This window comes from Gopherus evgoodei, chromosome 2, assembly GCF_007399415.2.
Source record: "Gopherus evgoodei ecotype Sinaloan lineage chromosome 2, rGopEvg1_v1.p, whole genome shotgun sequence".
In the NCBI taxonomy this organism is placed as follows: Eukaryota; Metazoa; Chordata; order Testudines; family Testudinidae; genus Gopherus; species Gopherus evgoodei.
Window position 1 is genome coordinate 185,869,636 of NC_044323.1, and position 19,911 is coordinate 185,889,546.

Here is a 19,911-nt window from a genome sequence, read left to right on the forward strand (position 1 = left end):
TCCACAAGGCTTGTTATCCTATCAAAGAATGCTATCAGATTAGTTTGACTCTATTTGTTGTTTACAAATCCATGCTGGCTATTCCCTATCACCTTACCACCTTCCAAGTGTTTGCAGATGATTTCTTTAATTACTTGCTCCATTATCTTCCCTGGCACAGAAGTTAAACTAACTGGTCTGTAGTTTCCTGGGTTGTTTTTATTTCCCTTTTTATAGATGGGCACTATATTTGCCCTTTTCCAGTCTTCTGGAATCTCCCCCGTCTCCCATGATTTCCCAAAGATAATAGCTAGAGGCTCAGATACCTCTTCTATTAACTCCTTGAGTATTCTAGGATGCATTTCATTAGGCCCTAGTGATTTGCAGGCATCTAACTTTTCTAAGTGATTTTTTACTTGCTCTTTTTTTTATTTTATCTTCTAAACCTACCCTCTTCCTGTAAGCATTCACTATATTGGACATTCCTTCAGACTTCTCAGTGAAGACCGAAACAAAGAAGTCATTAAGCATCTCTGCCATTTCCAAGTCTCCCGTTACTGTTTCCCCCTCCTCACTGAGCAGTGGGCCTACCCTGTCCTTGGTCTTCCTCTTGCTTCTAATGTATTGATAAAAAGTCTTCTTGTTTCCCTTTACTCCCATAGCTAGTTTGAGCTCATTTTGTGCCTTTGCCTTTCTAATCTTGCCTCTGCATTCCTGTGTTATTTGCCTATATTCATCCTTTGTAATCTGACCTAGTTTCCATTTTTTATATGACGCCTTTTTATTTTGTAGGTCACGCAAGATCTCGTGGTTAAGCCAAGGTGGTTTTTTGCCACATTTTCTATCTTTCCTAACCATCGGAATAGCTTGCTTTTGGGCCCTTAATAGCGTCCCTTTGAAAAACTGCCAACTCTCCTCAGTTGTTTTTCCCCTCAGTCTTGATTCCCATGGGACTTTACCTATCAGCTCTCTGAGCTTACCAAAATCTGCCTTCCTGAAATCCATTGTCTCTATTTTGCTGTACTCCCTCCTACCCTTCCTTAGAATTGCAAACTCTATGATTTCATGATCACTTTCACCCAAGCTTCCTTCTACTTTCAAATACTCAATGAGTTCCTCCCTATTTGTTAAAATCAAGTCTAGAACAGCTTCCCCCCAGTAGCTTTTTCAACTTTCTGAAATAAAAAGTTGTCTGCAATGCAGTCCAGGAACTTATTGGATAGTCTGTGCCCCGCAGTATTATTTTCCCAACATATATCTGGATAGTTGAAGTCCCCCATCACCACCAAATCTTGGGCTTTGGATGATTTTGTTAGTTGTTTGAAAAAAGCCTCATCCACCTCTTCCACTTGATTAGGTGGCCTGTAGTAGACTCCCAGCACGACATCACCCGTGTTTTTTTACCCCTTTTAGCCTAACCCAGAGACTCTCAACACTTCCATCTCCTATGTCCATCTCCACCTCAGTCCAAGTGTGTACATTTTTAATATATAAGGCAACACCTCCTCCCTTTTTCCCCTGTCTATCCTTCCTGAGCAAACTATACCCATCCACAGCAACATTCCAGTCGTGTGTATTATCCCACCAAGTTTCAGTAAGGCCAACAGTGTCATAGTTGTATTTATTTATTAGCACTTCCAGTTCTTCCTGCTTATTACCCATACTTCTTGCATTTGTATATAGGCATCTAAGATACTGGTTTGATCTTGCCTCCCAGCTTTGCCTTGACCCTCCTTTCTCCCTGTCATTATAGCCCATGCTCCCTCCTGTTTCCGACCCATCTCCCAGGTCTTGTTCCCCACTTACCTGTGGGGTTTGCTCACCTGTCCCCGTCGAACCTAGTTTAAAGTCCTCCTTACTAGGTTAGCCAGTCTGTGCGCAAATACGGCCTTTCCCCTCCTCGAAAGGTGAAGGCCATCTCTGCCTAGCAGTCCTTCCTCGAATAGCATCCCGTGGTCGAGGAAGCCAAAGCCCTCCTGGCGACACCATCTTCGCAGCCAGGCATTCACCTCCACGATGCATCTCTCTCTGCCTGGGCCCCCACCTTCGACAGGAAGAATCGAAGAGAATACCACCTGCGCTCCAAACTCCTTAACTCGTACTCCCAGAGCCCTGTAGTCACTCTTGACCTGCTCAGTGTCACACCTCACAGTATCATTTGTGCCCGCATGGATGAGTAGCATGGGGTAGTAGTCAGAAGGCTGGATAATCCTCGACAATGCCTCTGTAACATCTCGGATACAGGCCCCTGGCAGGCAGCATACCTCCCGGGATGAACGGTCAGGGCGACAGATGGGTGGCTCTGTCCCCCTCAGCAGAGGGTCTCCAACCACCACTACCCTACGTTTCTTATTATCAGTGGTGGCAGCAGACCTCCCAGCCTTAGGGGTACGAGGCTTCCCCTCCTTAACTGTTGGGGGTGATTCCTTCTCTCCTGTATCAAGAAGAGCATAACGGTTATCTATTACCACAGCAGGAGGGTTCGCAGCAGGGGTGGAGCACTGCCTGCTGCCAGAAGTAACCAGCTGCCAGTGTCCACCCTGAGCCATCTCCTTCTCCACTGGTGTGTCAGTAGTCCTGTGAACTGGGACAGCTACGTCAGCTGTCTCCACATGGATACTGTCCAGGAATTGCTCATGGATACGGATATTCCTCAGCCTAGCCACCTCCTCCTGTAGCTCTCCCACCTGCTGCCTGAGAGATTCCACCAGTAGGCACCTTTCACATTGGATGCCATCCCCAACCTGGATATCAGTAAGTGGAAATTGCAAGTTACAGTCTTTGCAAACCCACACCAGAATCTGGGTAAAAGCATCCATGCTTTGGTGCTCTGTCTGGCTACAGGCGCAGGTGGAGGAGACAGAAGCAGTGCTGCCACAGGTGTTGCAGGTCCTCCTAACCATCATAAGCCTCCCTCTGTCAGACTCTCTCAAATTCCCATCTGCAGCTCCCTGTCCACTCTGCTCTGCTTTAAACAGAAAGGTTTTGGATGTGGCTTGGTTTATAGGTTCAGGGGACCAGTGGGTCACAGATGAGACCGACAAGGGACCCTCACTCCCTTCCAAACTCCCCTGTGAAACTCCCTGTTAGCAGCTCCTGTTCGCTGAATAGGGAAAAGGGTGGAATTACTGTCAGTGATGTAGGAGAGAATATGACCATATTATGTTAATGCTTTCATGAACAAAATGCCTGTGTTTGCAGGTGTTCATCCTGTAGAGACATTTGAAACTAATTTGGAATCATCATTTTCAGCTGGTGGACCAATAAAGTAGGCTTTCCACACTGATGGAAGCCATAGGATATCTGTATCTATGCTGGTCACATTTACAAGTCAACATTTTCTATATGATTGTAAAACCCTAATTTTTGTAATAGGGTATGTGTGCTTGTGTAACATTGTTTTAAAAAGTATATGCAATGGTGGACAAAGGAATAAGCCTTACTCTCATTGTAGACTTGAAGGAGGGGCCGTAACTGCTAACTCTTACCATATTTTTTAATTTTTAATTTCCACCTTTCACTAATTCAGACCCTTAAAGCCATTATAGATGTTTGAGGTTGGGGTATTTTTTTTTCGTAGACATCAGCTTACTTTTAAATTTCCTCTTGAAGTTAAATTGTTCTGTAGGGGATATTTTCTTTTCTGTAGGAGCTAGAACTGTAGTATTCATACACAATTTATTCCACTCTTGGGACATGGGGAGACTATAAGTGCAGATTGAATCACATTGTGTCTGTCTGACGTTTTCACAAAATAGAGTGTTATAATGGGTCACTGGACTGGATTGTTGAAAACAAGCAAAGGAAATTACTTCAGGCTTGAACCTTTCATACTTCACATAACCTCTCTAGCTTTCAGTCACATTGACCTGTCTGGTGAAGTAGCCCATCCATTCCTAGTTTAAATATTAACCAATGTTTGCCAACTGTTTAATTGACCTCATATGTTAACTAATTATGAATCACTGATAGTATTTTGATAGTTCACCTAAAGGTGAGCATATAAGTGGAGTGTGCTAAAATATAATATCCTTACTTATAATATTCTCTAAATAATAAGTGTGTCTTTGCCATAATGTTAAATAATAATTGCATGCGTTGTCTGATTTCACCGTTCTGATAATGTTTCAGGACTAAAATGTTCTCAACTTTCTACATCTTCATAATTGTTGAGGACAAGCAGCCTCACATTAAGAAAAATGCTGAAAGAATAAGAGCCAAAATAAAGAATAAAAACTTTGAGTCAGGTTTAGCTAAGTGTAATATTTGGTGTACTGTCTGGAAAATTGCCAATTTGTGACTGAAGTTCAGCTTGAGGAGGGATAGAAGCTGTTAGAGGAAGAGAGAGAGGGTGGGAGCTCTGCCAACCCCCTAGAGAGAAAAAAGAAATGATGAGAGGAGGTGAAGTTAGGAGGTGTAAGCATGTGCAGACTCACCGGGCGGCGCCTCCTGCTGGTCTCTCAGGGAATTATCTCGATTTCCAGCCCAGAGCGCCCTCTGCAGGCCGGTGATTCACCACAACTTAGCCTCCGTGTCCCTCCCAGACTCCAGTGCCCGTTTTCTCTGGGTTGCTGCCCCCCTGGCAGTTCCTCCACATTCTGAGGTTCTGGGTTTCCTCCTCCCAGGGCAACCCCTACCCGCTATCCCCACTTCACCTCAGTCTTGGCTACTGCCCAGTCTCCATCTAACCTCCGTTCACTGGGGCAGACTGCAGTATAAGCCACTCATCACAGGCAGAGGGGTTTGGACCTGCTGCCCCTGCCTACTCATGGGCTGCCCTGTTGCAACCCTGCATCTATTCGGCCTGTAATCAGGCCTGCAGCCTGGGGCTTTCCAGGCCAGAGCTCCCAGCTCCCCGGCCCTTCCCCAGCCCTGCTCCCAATCTAGGTGTCGTGCTAAAGTCCCTGCAGTCAGGTCCTTCTCCCTCTAGCAGAGGGAGACTTACTGGGCTTCTGGCTCACAGCATTTTTATACAGGCCAGCTGTGGCCTGGTTGAGGCGTGGCCCAGCAGCAGCTGCTCTGCCAATCAGCCCAGCTTTTCCCCTGCCCCAGCCCTCTGCCAGGACTGCTTTAAGCCCTTCTGGGCAGGAGCTAAGGGGAAAAAGGCAGAACAATTGTAGAGAGGAAGAAATTGAGGGGAATTAGAGAGGCACAGAGCGGAAAAGAAGGAGGACAGAGAAAAGGAGGCAAGGGCAGTGAGCAATATGAAGGGAGGAATTTGCTTACAGCACAAACCTTGAGGAGACTGGAAAAATAGAGTAGTGAAGCAGACAGTGGGTGAAGAGAGAGACCACATCAGAAAAAACATAGGAGAGGAGATATAACATAGGAAAGAAAAATGGAAACCAAAAGTGGTCGGGAGAGAGGGGGAAGAGATTGAGGAAAATCCATTCTGCCAGAAATAGCAACTCTTGTCAATCACTAGCAGTAGGGCTGCTTCAAGAAGAATTGATCCAGGAATTATTCCCTGGTTAAACTTAATAAAAATAGAGACAAATATGAAGAAGAGGGCAGGATCATGTCATATTGTTTACAATTTAAAATTTTCAAATGTAAAATAGATTTTCATCGGGAAACCCCTGCCTCTCAGTCCCAGGTTAGGTGTTATGAAAATATTCACCAGAATCTTCATCTTTTGGTATCTCTTTCCTCTCTCACTTTGTTTGAATGAGCAGAAATGTACTGAAATGCATGAACAGAGCTTTTCTGCTGGAACCTATTGAGACCTAAAATAAGGCAACCTCTCTCTATTGCTTCTTTCACCATCTCCTCTTTCCTCTCATTTATATCACAGAATGATCATAGAATTATAAAGTATCAGGATTGGAAGGGAACTCAGGAGGTCATCTAGTCCAACCCCCTGCTCAAAGCAGGACCAATTCCCCAACTAAATCATCCTAGCCAGGGCTTAGACAAGTCTGATCTTAAAAACTTCCAAGGAAGGAGATTCCACCACCTTCCTAGGTAAACCATTCCAGTGCTTCACCACTTTCTGAGTGAAAAAGTTTTTCCTAATATCCAACCTAAACCTCCCCCACTGCAACTTGAGACCATTACTCCTTGTTCTGTCATCAGGTACCACTGAGAACAGTCTAGATCCATCCTCTTTGGAACCCCCTTTCAGATATTTGAAAGCAGCTATCAAATCCCCCCTCATCCTTCTCTTCTGCAGACTAAACAATCCCAGGGCCCTCAGCCTCTCCTCATAAGTCATGTGGTACAGCCCCCTAATCATTTTTGTTGCCCTCCGCTGGACTCTTTCCAATTTTTCCACATCCTCCTTGTAGTGTGGGGCCCCAAACTGGACACAGTACTCTAGATGAGGCCTCACCAATGTCGAATAGAGGAAAATGATCACATCCCTTGATCTGCTGGCAGTGCCCCTGCTTATACAGCCCAAAATGCTGTTAGCCTTCTTGGCAACAAGGGCACAGTGTTGACTCATATCCAGTAACCCCTAGGTCCTTTTCTGCAGAATTGCTTCCTAGCCATTCGGTCCCTAATATGTAACAGTGATGGGATTCTTCCGTCCTAAGTGCAGGACTCCGCACTTGCCCTTGTTGAACCTCATCAGATTTCTTTTGGCCCAGTCCTCTAATTTGTCTAGGTCCCTCTGTATCCTATCCCTACCCTCCAGCATATCTACCACTCCTCCAAATTTAGTGTCATCTGCAAATTTGCTGAGAGTGCAGTCCACGCCATCCTCCAGATCATTAATGAAGATATTGAACAAAACTGGCCCCAGGACCAACCCTTGGGGCACTCCGCTTGAAACCGACTGCCAACTAGACATGGAGCCATTGATCACTACCTGTTGAGCCCGATGAGCTAGACAGGTTTCTATCCACCTTGTAGTCCAATCATCCAGCCCATACTTCTTGAGCTTGCCGGCAAGAATATTGTGGGAGACGGTATCAAAAGCTTTCTAAAGTCAAGGAATAATACAGCCACTGCTTTCCCCTCATCCACAGACTGTTATCTCCTCATAGAAGGCAATTAGGTTAGTCAGGCATGACTTGCCCTTGGTGAATCCATGCTGACTGTTCCTGATCACTTTCCTCTCCTCTAAGTGCTTCAGAATTGATTCCTTGAGAACTTGCTCCATGATTTTTCCAGGGACTGAAGTGAGGCTGATTGGCCTATAGTTCCCCGGATCCTCCTCCTTCCCTTTTTTAAAGATTAGCACTACAGTAGCCTTTTTCCAGTCATTCGGGACCACCCCTGATTGCCATGTTTTCAAAGATAATGGCCAATGGCTCTGCAATCAGATCTGTCAACTCCTTTAGCACCCTTGGATGCAGCACATCTGGCCCCTTGGACTTCTGCTCGTCCTGTTTTTCTAAATAGTCCCGAACTACTTCTTTCTCCACAGAGGACTGGTCACCTTTTCCCCATACTGTGCTTCCCAGTGCAGCAGTCTGGGAGATGACCTTGTTTGCGAAGAAAGAGGCAAGAAAATCATTGAGTAAATTAGCTTTTTCTACATCCTCTGTCACTAGGTTGCCTCCTTCATTCAGTAAAGGGTCCACACTTTCCTTGACTTTCTTCTTTTTGCTAACATGCCTGAAGAAACCCTTCTTGTTTCTCTTAACATCTCTTGCTAGCTGCAACTCCAAGTGTGATTTGGCCTTCCTGATTTCACTTCTGCATGCCTGAGCCATATTTTTATACTCCTCCATGGTCATTTGTCCAATCTTCCACTTCTTGTAAGCTTCTTTTTTGCGTTTAAGATCAGCGAGGATTTCACTGTTAAGCCAAGCTGGTCGCCTGCCATATTTACTATTCTTCCTACACATCGGAATGTTTTTTTCCTGCAACCTCAATAAGGATTCTTTAAAATACAGCCAGCTCTCCTGGACTCCTTTCCCTCTCATGTTATTTTTCCAGGGGATCCTGCCCATAAGTTCCCTGAAGGAGTCAAAGTCTGCTTTTCTGAAGTCCAAGGTCTGTATTCTGCTGCTCTCCTTTCTTCCTTGTCAGGATCCTGAACTTGACCATCTCATGGTCACTACCTCCCAGGTTCACATCCACTTTTGCTTCCCCTACTAACTCTTCTGTGTTTGTGAGCAGCAGGTCAAGAAGAGCTCTGCCCTTAGTTGGTTCCTCCAGCACTTACACCAGGAAGTTGTCCCCTACACTTTCCAAAAACTTCCTGAATTGTCTGTGCACTGCTGTATTGTTCTCCCAGCAGATAGCAGGGTGATTCAAGTCTCCCATGAGAACCAGGGCCTGTGATCTAGTAACTTCTGGTAGTTGCCGGAAGAAAGCCTCGTCCACCTTATCCTCCTGGTCTGGTGGTCTATAGCAGGCTCCTACCCCGTCATCACTCTTGTTGCTCATACTTCTAAACTGAGTCCAGAGACTCTCAGGTTTTTCCGCAGTTTCATACCGGAGCTCTGAGCAGTCATACTGCTTTCTTACATACAATGCAACTCCCCCACCTTTTCTGCCCTGCCTGTCCTTCCTGAACAGTTTATATCCATCCATGACAGTACTCCAGTCATGTGAGTTATCCCACCAAGTCTCTGTTATTCCAATCACATCATAGTTCCTTGACTGTGCCAGAACTTCCAGTTCTTGCTGCTTGTATCCCATGCTTCTTGCATTTTTGTATAGGCACTTAAGATAACTCGCTGATTGTCCTGCTTTCTCGATCTGAGACAGGAGTCCTCCCCTCTTGCACTCTCCTGCTCATGCTTCCTCCCGGTATCCTATTTCCCCACTTACCTCAGGGCTTTGGTCTCCTTCCCCTGCTGAACCTAGTTTAAAGCCCTCCTCACTAGGTTAGCCAGCCTGCTTGCGAAGATGCTCTTCCCTCTCTTCATTAGGTGGAGCCCGTCTCTGCCTAGCACTCCTCCTTCTTGGAACACCATCCCATGGCCGAAGAATCCAAAGCCTTCTCTCCGACACCACCTGCGTAGCCATTCATTGACTTCCACAGTTCGACGATCCCTACCCAAGCCTTTTCCCTGCACAGGGAGGATGGACAGGAACACCACTTGCGCCTCAAACGCCTTTATCCTTCTTCCCAGAGCCTCGTAGTCTGCAGTGGTCTGCTCAAGGTCATTCTTGGCAGTATCATTGATGCCGATGTGGAGAAGCAGGAAGAGGTAGCGATCCGAGGGCTTGATGAGTCTCGGCAGTCTCTCCGTCACATCGTGAATCCTAGCTCCTGGCAAGCAGCAGACCTCTCGGTTTTCTCAGTCGGGGCAGCAGATAGATGACTTAGTCCCCCTGAGGAGGGAGTCCCCAACCACCACCATCACCCTCCTCCTCCTCCTCTTTGGAGCTGTGGTTGTGGAACCCCCATCCCTAGGACAGTGCATCTCGTGCTTTCCAATCGGTGGAGTCTCCTTCTGCTCCCTTCTCTCAGATGTACCATCTAGTCCACTCTCCGCATTAGTACCTGTGGAAAGAACATGAAAGTGGTTGCTCATCTGTATCTCCATTGCTGGTACATGGACGCACCTCTTTCTTCTTCTGGAGGTCACATGCTGCCAAATTTCTTCACCGTCCCTCTCTCCACTCTGCACAACCTGCTCCGATTCTTCAGGCCAACCTGCTCCGATTCTTCAGGCCGTTGTGCCCATAGAAGCATATCCTGACATCTGTCCAGGAAATCTTCATTTTCTCTTATGCAACGTAGGGTCCATACATGTTGCTTGAGACCTCTTAACTTTCTCTTCCAATATGAAGCCCAGCTTGCACTTTGTACAGACAAAGTCGCTTGTATCCTGTGGAAGAAAGACAAACATGGCACAACCTGCACAGGTTACAACAGCAGAATGCTCACCTTCCATACTTGTGGCACCTTAGAGACTAATATATTTATTTGAGCATAAGCTTTCATCTGCTACAGCCCCATTTCATTGGATTCATGTAGTGGAAAATACAGTAGGAAGACACACACACACACACACACACACACACACACACACACACACACACACACACACACACACACACACACACACACACACACACACACACACACACACACACACACACACACACACACACACACCAAGAACATGAAACCATGGGTGTTACCATACACACTATAAGGAGAGTGATCATTTAAGGTGAGCTATTATGAGCAGGAGAGAAAAAGAGCAATTTGTAGTGGTAATGAAAATGGCCCATTTCCAGCAATTGACAAGGAGATGTAACGAACTTGGGGGGAGGGGAGGAGATAAGCATGGGGAAATAGTTTTACTTTGTGTAATGGCCCATCCACTCCCAGTCTTTATTCAGGCCTAATTTGATGGTGTCCAATTTGCAAATGAATTCCAATTCAGCAGTCTCTCGTTGAAGTCTGTTTCTGAAGATTTTTTGTTGTAGTATTGCGACTTTTAGGTCTGTAATCGAGTGGCTAGGGAGATTGCAGTGTTCTCCAACTGGTTTTTGAATGTTATAATTCTTGACGTCTGATTTGTGTCCATTTATTCTTTTATGTAGAGACTGTCCGGTTTGGCCAATGTACATGGCAGAGGGGCATTGCTGGCACATGATGGTATATATCACATTGGTAGATGTGCAGGTGAACGAGCCCCTGATGGCACGGCTGATGTGATTAGGTCCTATGATGGTATCTGCTGAATAGATATGTGGACAGAGTTGGCAATGGTCTTTGTTGCAAGGATAGGTTCCTGGGTTAGTGTTTTTGTTGTGTGGTATGTGGTTGCTGGTGATTGTTTGCTTCAGGTTGGGGAGCTGTCTCTAAGCAAGGACTGGCCTGTCTCTCAAGATCTGTGAGAGTGATGGATCGTCCTTCAGGATAGGTTGTAGATCCTTGATGAAATGGTGATTTATATTTTAAGAATACGTGGTGGAAGTAGCACAAGAAAGAGCTAGTAATAGAGCAAAATGAAAACAATATGAACTAGTATTTTCAAAATTTTGGGATTCCTGCATCTTTGAAGACTTTTCAAAGGTAGTCACGTTGCAGATAGCTGAACTTTGGTCTATTTTATAGGTAATATCCTGAAAATATTATTGTGCCCAACCAGAAGTACTCTTTGAGTGGCAAATTCTGGGTCGTAGTTCTAACAAATAGTGTGTGGGGATTTAGGGAATGAACTAACAATGGATTAGCTGTTCCATCTTCCAATGAGTTTTTATTTCCTGCAGATTCTCATTGGTTGCTCAAGTTACTGACAGAATGGAGCTACTTTGGGGCTTTTTTGAAACTCAGTAGGATTGTTAATATCTATTTTATCTGGTAGCACTGAAATTCACTTGCTGAATTTAGATATACATGGTCCTTCAGTCAAGTTCTTCCACACGAAATCATCCTAACATCTCAAACTGGCAAAAATTACTCAGTACAGCTTGAACCCTTTTGAATATAATTCCTGTGACTTAAAGGCTTAGGTTATTGTTTCTCAGCCAGTGAGTCCCAACCCCCGGAAGGATCATGATATGCCATGAGGCTTTGAAAAGCTTGTTACAATCTAAAGGAAAGAAAATGTAACTCCCAACATATCCTTCCCCTTCAAGCTCAAGTATTGTCTGTCAATCTTTTGAAATCAACACTCACAATTAAATTATATGGGCTTGCCATTTTTCTTGACTTATATTATATTATATTATAGTATAGTATAGTATATTAATGTGGAAATGTTAACCTTGAATTAGCTGTTACCAACCTGAAAAGGTTAAGAAACTGTGGTTTAGGTGAACAGAAAAGAGATTTGTTTCTTGTTTTGTTCTAACATTGGGCTCTTTGTGACTGTTCCAAGTCGAATGAGTTGTGTTTGTTGATTTGTGTGTAAATGTGAACCATGACTGAAACCTTCATCTTTGCACGTTAGTGAACTTTGATTTTAAATTGTTTCTAACATGATCCCAATAACACTTGGTATGAGTGTTCTGCACTGCAGAACTCTTGACTGGATCTGGTTAGTATTGTAATAGCATCATAATTTGCATTGATTATTCAGCAAAAAAAAAAACTGAGGAGTCCTTGTGGCACCTTAGAGACTAACAAATTTATTTGGGCATAAGCTTTCGTGGGCTGGAACCAACTTCATCAGATGTATGAAGTAAAAAATACAGGAGCAGGTATAAATACATGAAAGGATGGGGGTGCTTAACCAAGTTCAGTCTAATGAGATAAATCAATTAAATTAATACAATAACAGATATCAGGATGCCAAGGGAGGAAAAATAACTTTTGAAGTGGTAAGAGAGTGGCCCATTACAGATAGTTGACAAGAAGGCGTGAGTAACAGTAGAGAGAAATTAGTATTGGGAAATTAAGTTTAGACTTTGTAATGACCGAACAACTCCTAGTCTTTATTCATGTCTATTCTGATGGTATCTAGTTTGGAAATTAATTCCAGTTCTGCAGCTTTTTGAAGTTTTTGTTGTTGTTGAAGAATTGCCATTTGTGGTCTGTTATTGCGTGACCAGAGAGACTGAAGTATTCTCCTACTGGTTTTTGAATGTTATGATTCCTGATGTCAGACTTGTGTCCATTTATTCTTTTGGTTATTCAGTAATTGTCTGGTTGTTCTGGAGCTTTAGCCAAATCTTTAGTTAAACATCTTTCAAATGTTGCATAAAGTACAGGTTTTTTTTGCTCTGCTTATATGGTAGTGCAAATAGAAATATATCTGTCTTGCCATCATTATTGTGTAAGAGATTACTACAGCTGTAGATAGGTTCTGGACTCATACGCATCACAGAACAAACCTATATCCAAATGTCACAAGGTAGTTTTAAAAGCATGACCCTTGTGTGAATCTAGTCATCTGATTCAATGCTGTGAGCTGTGAACAAACTTTCGGGGATTTTTTGTTTGATAGCCAACATGTAAGACCATTGCTTATTGTACTTTAGAATAAAATATGAGTTAATAAGCCGAATGTTTTGTGCAGAAGCATATGAAAATGCTTGTGTTTTGGTTTAGGAAAGCGTTCACAAAATTACCCATGGCTTCCATGTTGTAGAGTCAGAAAAGTAGACAAACTTACTCCAAGCAATGGCCTTGGAAGGGAACCTGATCACAGCTTTTTCCGTTTGATAATCTGATGCTGTGTAAGGTGTTCCTAAATGTGATTTTGTGCTACTATTTTCTGCATCATGCTCAACAATAGTTTGGAACTGATATCAGTCAGTTAATTTAGGGGAATGTTGCTTATCTTTCCCTTTTGGGAGATAAAATATTTATTTTTAAGATTTGTAATGAAAACAAACAAAAACACAACAGGAGGAAAGATCTACGTTATGTAAAGACATATAGGGATTCAGTTTTATAAAATCCTATTGGTTTCTTAATAGAAACAAAGTAGTAAACGTTTAAGCTATTGTTTAAAACAAAACTGTCTTTGTTATATTTATTGGGGGAGGGAGGTTTGGTGGTCACAAATTTGTAGCTGATGTTGAAAAACAAAAGTTTCAATGTGCCAGGACTTGTGTGTTGTACTTCAAAATACAGGGAGTCCTCTGACTTACGATGCCCAACTTACGTCAGACGCTACTTACGACGCTTTTCAATTGACCCTACGATGCTTGTTTCATCCTTACGACGCTCGATTTGCATAAAGTTCACTTAAAGTCACGTCCTCACTGTATTATACTGATATGGAGCTGGAGGGGTCAGTTCTGATTGCCTTCAAGGCAGCAGGGTAGCTTGTTGATGGGTAGGGTTGCTGCTTGTTTTTGATTGGTTCCCAGCCCTGGGCTCAGCCAGTCAGAAAGCTTGGCCGAGGTTCAGCATTTGTGCTGTTCTCCCTGGCTTTCTGAGCCTATGTAGCCGGTAATCTGAGCAGCATATGTGAATTTACATGTTTATTTGAATGCTGTTTACGAAATACAGTGTACATAAATACATTGATGTTGCAACATTAGTTATCTATAATTCATTTAGTACAAAAATCTGGGTTGTTATGATGAAAATAGTGTGTCATGACTTGGTTCAGGAACCAGTCCCGCCTTCATACCATTTATTCCTGTGAGAAAAAGCAGTTTCAGCTTACAACGTTTTCATTTACAATGCAATTCTGAGGAATGAATTGTGTCGTAAGTCCAAGGACTCCCTCTACAAAAGTACAGGCATTCTGTAAATACTAAATTATGGTATCAGTCGTAACACTGCTCCCCTTCCTTTTGCTTATCCTCTTCTTATTGATGGGGGACTTCTGAAAGTTGTCCCATGAAAGAAGTTGTCTTCGGTCTTGCATATATGAAGCATCAAAGTGCTATTTTTTTTGAGAGTGCCCGGACCAACCTTTCCTGTTCAAATCAGGTATAAAAAGATTTTGGGTCCATCTTACAAATGGGTGTAGGATGTTTGGAATCAATAACACGTGTCAGATGTAATGTGGGTAATTGCTTTCTCTATCTGTACTAGTGGAATCTCTGACAATATTAGGAGAGTGAGGGAGGATGGCGCAGAGTGTCCAGTGGTGGTTGGGTGGGAGCGATGTCATGTGGACTCTTTGCCTGTGTCATGAAGGCAAAGGAGAGTCAGGTCTTCTAACCCATTGATTCTCAACCAGGGTACACATACCCCTGAGGATATGCAGAGGTCTTCCACGGACTGCATCAACTCATTTAGATATTTGTCTAGTTTTCCAACAGTTTTATATGTGCTGGCCACCCTTCCCACAGCCCCCATTGGCCTGCAGTGAAGCACGGCCAGTGGGAGCCGTGATTGGCCAAACCTGTGGACGCAGCAGGTAAACAAACAGGGCTGGCCCACAAGGGGTTTTCCATGAACAAGCGGAGGACCAGCTCTGAGAACCACTGATCTACACTATTTAGTGCCTTTACTATTAATTCATATTTATGATTTGGGAAGACCATTTATTTTTGATTTCTGCTTGGAAAAAAATAACCCATTCCAAATAAAACACTGTAGCAGTAAACTTTTTCTATCCATTGTTCACACTAACTTACTTTTTCCTTCAGTTCAGATTTTTGCAGAGATATAGTATTTATAAGAAATAGAGAAAGGGAGTACGCTGCTCACAGTTTAATTTCTATTCATGTCATACTGCTATACTTCCATTATTATTAAAAATATGTAAAATGCATTTTGTTAGGTTGGTGACTCCTTAATGAACCATTGGATTGGAAAATAACTAGTTGTATCATTAGACAGAGATATTGCTATTTGTATGGGATAGTAGAGATGAATAATTTAGCAAATGTTATTAGCAAAGGCAGCATATTACTGAATTCACAGCAGGATGTAATGAAATTTTTGTCATGTGCTAGTACAAAAATAGTATTCCTTTCCCAGGCATCGCTGAACTTTTGATATCTGTTATTGTATTAATTATTACATTATCATGCTAATCTTGCTCACTTCTTCATTAAAAAGTTTTTTGATTGAAAAAATTTACTTATATTAAGAATCAGAAAGGAATGGTATGCCAAATGCAGCTGCTTGACTGTGAGTTACTGTAGCCATATTATAGGAAGAGATCATAGTATGAATGCCACATTATTCTTAAATTACTTAATATCTGAAGAAAGCCCTTAGAGGAGAGACATCATGACTGATGGATGAATTATTTAATTTTCTAAGCAAAGCTATTGGTATAGTAGGAATGAGCAAACTTGCTTGGACCTTGTTTTTTATTTGAGTTGAATTTGAAATCCATTTCACTGAAGCAATTTGGACTTAGTTCAGTTGCGACTTCATTGTTTATTTAATGCTTTTCTTTTTTTTCTCCTGAGGGTAGTTTTATATTTCAATGGTATATTTAAAAACAAAATATTCATGGCAAGCATCATACAATATCAAAGAAGAGCTTCCTACCTTTCCCCGTCTTCTACTGAAGAAGATGATTCTAATAGCCTTGAAGAATATTTTTATTTATTTATTTAACTAGTAACCTTTTCCCATCTCTGTCAGATGTTCAGCCAGGCCTCTTTCCATCTCCGTCAGATATCTAGCCATGAGTTTTACTTGCTTTACCCTTCTATCTCAATCTAGGCTTGTGGAGATATGACCCTCAAGTGTTCTCCTGTTTGTCACTCTGGGGCATTACACCCAACCTGTAGCTATTATAAAAACACTGTTTGTTCTCTTCATTGCAATATTTTGCTTTTGAAGGTGAGTGAACCACTGGCATGTGTGCTTTGTAAGTCTGTAGGCAGGGGATGTGGAGACAATGATGTAGCTAATACACATCTGCACACAGCATGAAAATATCAATTTTAGATAGCGCTCCTTGTGCACCACTGGCCTTAGGAAGTAAGTTATGATGACGTTCATTCTCTGACCTGGAATGTCTCTTCTGAATCTATACAATATACTATCACTCTGCCAGTAGAGACTTAGTAATCATTTTTGCTTAAATTGACACAATGAGAATAAATTAGATCCAAAATTTAGCTTCTGTTATGTAATAAGCCAGTGGTTTTCAACCTGTGGTTCGACTATGTCTAAGATTCCCAAAGGAGTTCACACCTCTATTCGAAATTTTTTAGGAGTCTGCAAAAGAAAAAAGGTTGAAAACCACTGTAATAAGCTTTAAGACCAATTAATTAAAATTTAGTTAATTATTTTAAAAAAAGAATTTCTATTCATATTTTTAAAAATGTAGAAATAGTTTTAAATCCTGCCATGCTTACAACTGAAGCATTGCAGCATTTTGCTAGTGCTTGAGAACATGAAAGTGAAGCTGTTTAGTTCATTTTCATTTAATAGGCTAAGAAAAGTAAATTAGATTTTTAATGTGATTTATTTTAACTGTTAGTGTCCCTTTATGCATTACTCTGTTGGTGGGCAAATTATTACTTTTTCTTGTCATTTTTCAGGGTTTTTTTTTAAATGCAGACACTTGATATGTGTAGAACAATAAATTAAAGTAAAGTGATGGGATTCATGTTTAATATGTAATGTATTTTTGTGCTTCATTTGAAGGTCACTCTGTGAGACTGCTGGGTCAGAAAAAAAATAATGGAAAACGGCTGGGGGGAGCTCGATTGGATTTGCCAAAGATTAGGAAGAACCCACTGATAGAAATCATTTCCATCAATACAGGGTGAGCATCTTCCAAACTTACTTATAAAACATTCAGCACTACCTAGGGAATTCAATTTCATTTTTCTCTAGGCCTGGTGTGCACTCCTTTGAGTCATGTAGCAAGAAAGAGGCAAAAAACATTGTAAAACCATAAAGGATTTTAAATGGTGTTCTTTCTAAGAAAAGAAATCTTCATTTGCTTGTGTACATTCTAATAACTTTTCTGTCACGAAGACTTGTGTGTTTTTATTAAAATTATTTTCTACAATGTCCCTTTATTATACTACTTAGAGGTTTCTTATACCACTCTGCCCTGCGGTAAGTATATTTAAGACGACTGTGGTTTATTTTATGGAAATGAAACTCTCTCTTCTTATTTTAAAGTGAAGTGGGCTTTCAGTACTGTATCTTTTTACTGTGTATCCTTCATGTTTTATATAATTAACTAAAAATGTATTCTAAAAGCTACAGTGGAGGCATGATTTTAAACTGACAAAAGTAACTTTTATTACAGTTAAAAAGGGATCTGATATAAGGAAAAGATTGTTAGGAACAAAGTCTGTCTTCAAGTATACACCCTTCTCATCACTCCCATTGAAGTCTGCAGCTATTGTATGCATGTATCTGAGTGTATACTAGAGTGATGGGTGGAAGATGCTGTGTTACACCATCATAACTCTGTCTTTCGAGATTAGGGTACTGCTTTTTTTGTTTATTTTTTTTCCCCTTGTCTTACCATTGGTGTACTGTTGATGACTCTTGATACTTGCCATAATTTTCAAGGGTGAAAAGTAGTTCCACAATGGCTACACACAGCAGGTTTCTCAGAATGTAAACATCATATAATCAATGACGTATGGGACACAATTTATCACTCTTATATTTTAACTGTGTCCATTTTAGCTGTCTTGCTTTAGAATGCTGTTTGAGAGGGTTTTTTTTTTTTTTTTTACATCAGTACCTTATTTGATCTGACTTCCTTGTTCAAAAGTGGATTGGAAAAAGTGCTGAAATTTAGTTTTTGGTACAGTACACTTCACTGAAAATTTTAATTTTGTGTCAGCTACATAGTGAAAGGAAGAAATGGTACAGTAGTTACAAATGTACTGAATATTTGTGATCCTATGTATTGGAAGGAGCTTTGAGAAGGCTACAATTTCTAATAATTAAATTGATCCTATTTTTATGTTTCCTCTTTCTTCTCTCACTCTCTCCATCCCCCTTCCTTCAAGGCCTTACCTAGCTCCAAACTCCTGTCTGTAGCATTGGTGCATTCAATCCAGTCTAGCCTGACTCTACTCCTTTGGCTGCTCTACCAGATTAGCCCAGCATACCTTGTCCAGCCACAAATTTCCCTGTGTCTCCTTTTCATATCTGTACGTATAACAGAGAATTGATTAGGTAGGGAGTTCATTGGGTGTAGAGAATCTATGATAGCAGCTTCTGCTTCCACCCATTGAGAGTCAGTCCATAACACTATCATAGTAGCACATCTCATGAGCCCCCACTCCTCCCGACATGTTTGGCCCCTGTCATCAGCAGCAGAGCCCAGGCAGGGTGCAGGCCACTTTCACCTTCCCAATCAGGCTCACTCAGGCAGCTGCTACGCTGCACAGAACAGCGACCCAGAGCAGCCAGCTTCAGCCATGAGAAGTGGCTCCGTTCTGCTCCCTGCCCAGCCTAGCTGCCAGGGTGAGCGGCTGAATGTATGGGGAGGACAGGCGCAACAGAAGGAGGACAGAGGCCACCCGCTCGCCCCCTCCTACAGGTAACATGAGGTGGAGACTGTGTGGCAGCCCTGGGCTGAGCTCAGAACAGAGGTGGGGTCAGAGCAGACATGTGGGATGTTCATGTGTCCTCCCCTTTAAATTGTCCCCTCCGTGTGGGGAGGCACGAGTCGTTGGAATACACAATGCAGTCCTCCTTTCTGTACTTCTGCTCCCTGCACTTATCAAAAATTGTCACTCAGAGAGGCACTAGAGTTAGCTATTCAGACTCTTACGTACAACAGGACAGCTATGAAGACCCTATGACTTCAGCAGGACTTGGGCTTTTAGTCTTGGTTCCCCAGGGTATGTCTGCACTGCAGAAGAACACCTGTGTCTGGTCCGTGTCAGCTGACACACGCTTATGGGACTGCAGGGCTATAAAATTGCAGTGTAGATGTCCAAACTTGAGGAGGGGGTGGGATTTCTTGTGTTGAATCAGATTGATTTCCATGTCCTTATCCACATATCTCATTTGGTCTTCTACTTTTATTTAGGCCTCAGTCATGTGTAGTGTGTGATTATCCATATTTAAGCCCCTCATTTTGCATTTTATATTCCTATTGGGAAAAGGGTTACTGAACTGTTTCATTATCTGCATGGTCTCCTGATTTGATTTCTCTGCCTATCAATTTGAAGTAAGTTCAGAATGCCATTCTGTAGCACAGCTTCATTTCCATCTAGGGAAAGATCTTATTTACCTTTTCCATGGTTTAATCCATATTGGTGCCTGTTTTCTGACCTGCTTGGCCAGTCAGACTTTCCACTGAGCAATTCAACTGGATCAAAGATTGGTCTGGTCCTTTCCCTTCCTGCTTCCTGAGTCTTCTGCTTCCTAGTTTGTAATGCCCCTTGGTACATTATCTAGCGAGCAACTCTCTATTCAAGATTACAATTAGCCTCCCGGGTAATTGGCCCCTTCAGTCTGAGACAACGCAAGAATCTCATGCAGTCCCCTTTTCCGTCACTTCTATCAGGTCCATTATTAGGCCACTTACAGGCCACTTACCACTGGGCAACAGGCTGAGTTGCTAGACTTTCCTTCCAAGGAACTAGGGCCATAGGCTATTTGACTTGTAGATCTGCTGGTTTTCTCACCCAGTGGGATTCTAGAAAAAAATCTGTGTGATTTTGGAGGACTGATGCTTTTTCATTCACCTGCTAAAAGAGAGATAGTTAGTT

At 42.3% G+C, this 19,911-nt stretch overlaps 1 protein-coding gene across 3 annotated transcripts in view; it reads left to right on the forward strand.

The window, feature by feature from the left end:
* Positions 1 to 19,911, forward strand: part of CDKAL1 (CDK5 regulatory subunit associated protein 1 like 1) — a 654,086-nt gene that overhangs the window by 225,747 nt on the left and 408,428 nt on the right. For all 3 annotated transcript variants that reach the window (XM_030552528.1, XM_030552526.1, XM_030552527.1), the window contains exon 8: positions 16,862 to 16,982. In XM_030552528.1, coding sequence (XP_030408388.1) covers positions 16,862 to 16,982 — 121 coding nt within the window. The remainder of the gene's footprint in view (positions 1 to 16,861; positions 16,983 to 19,911) is intronic.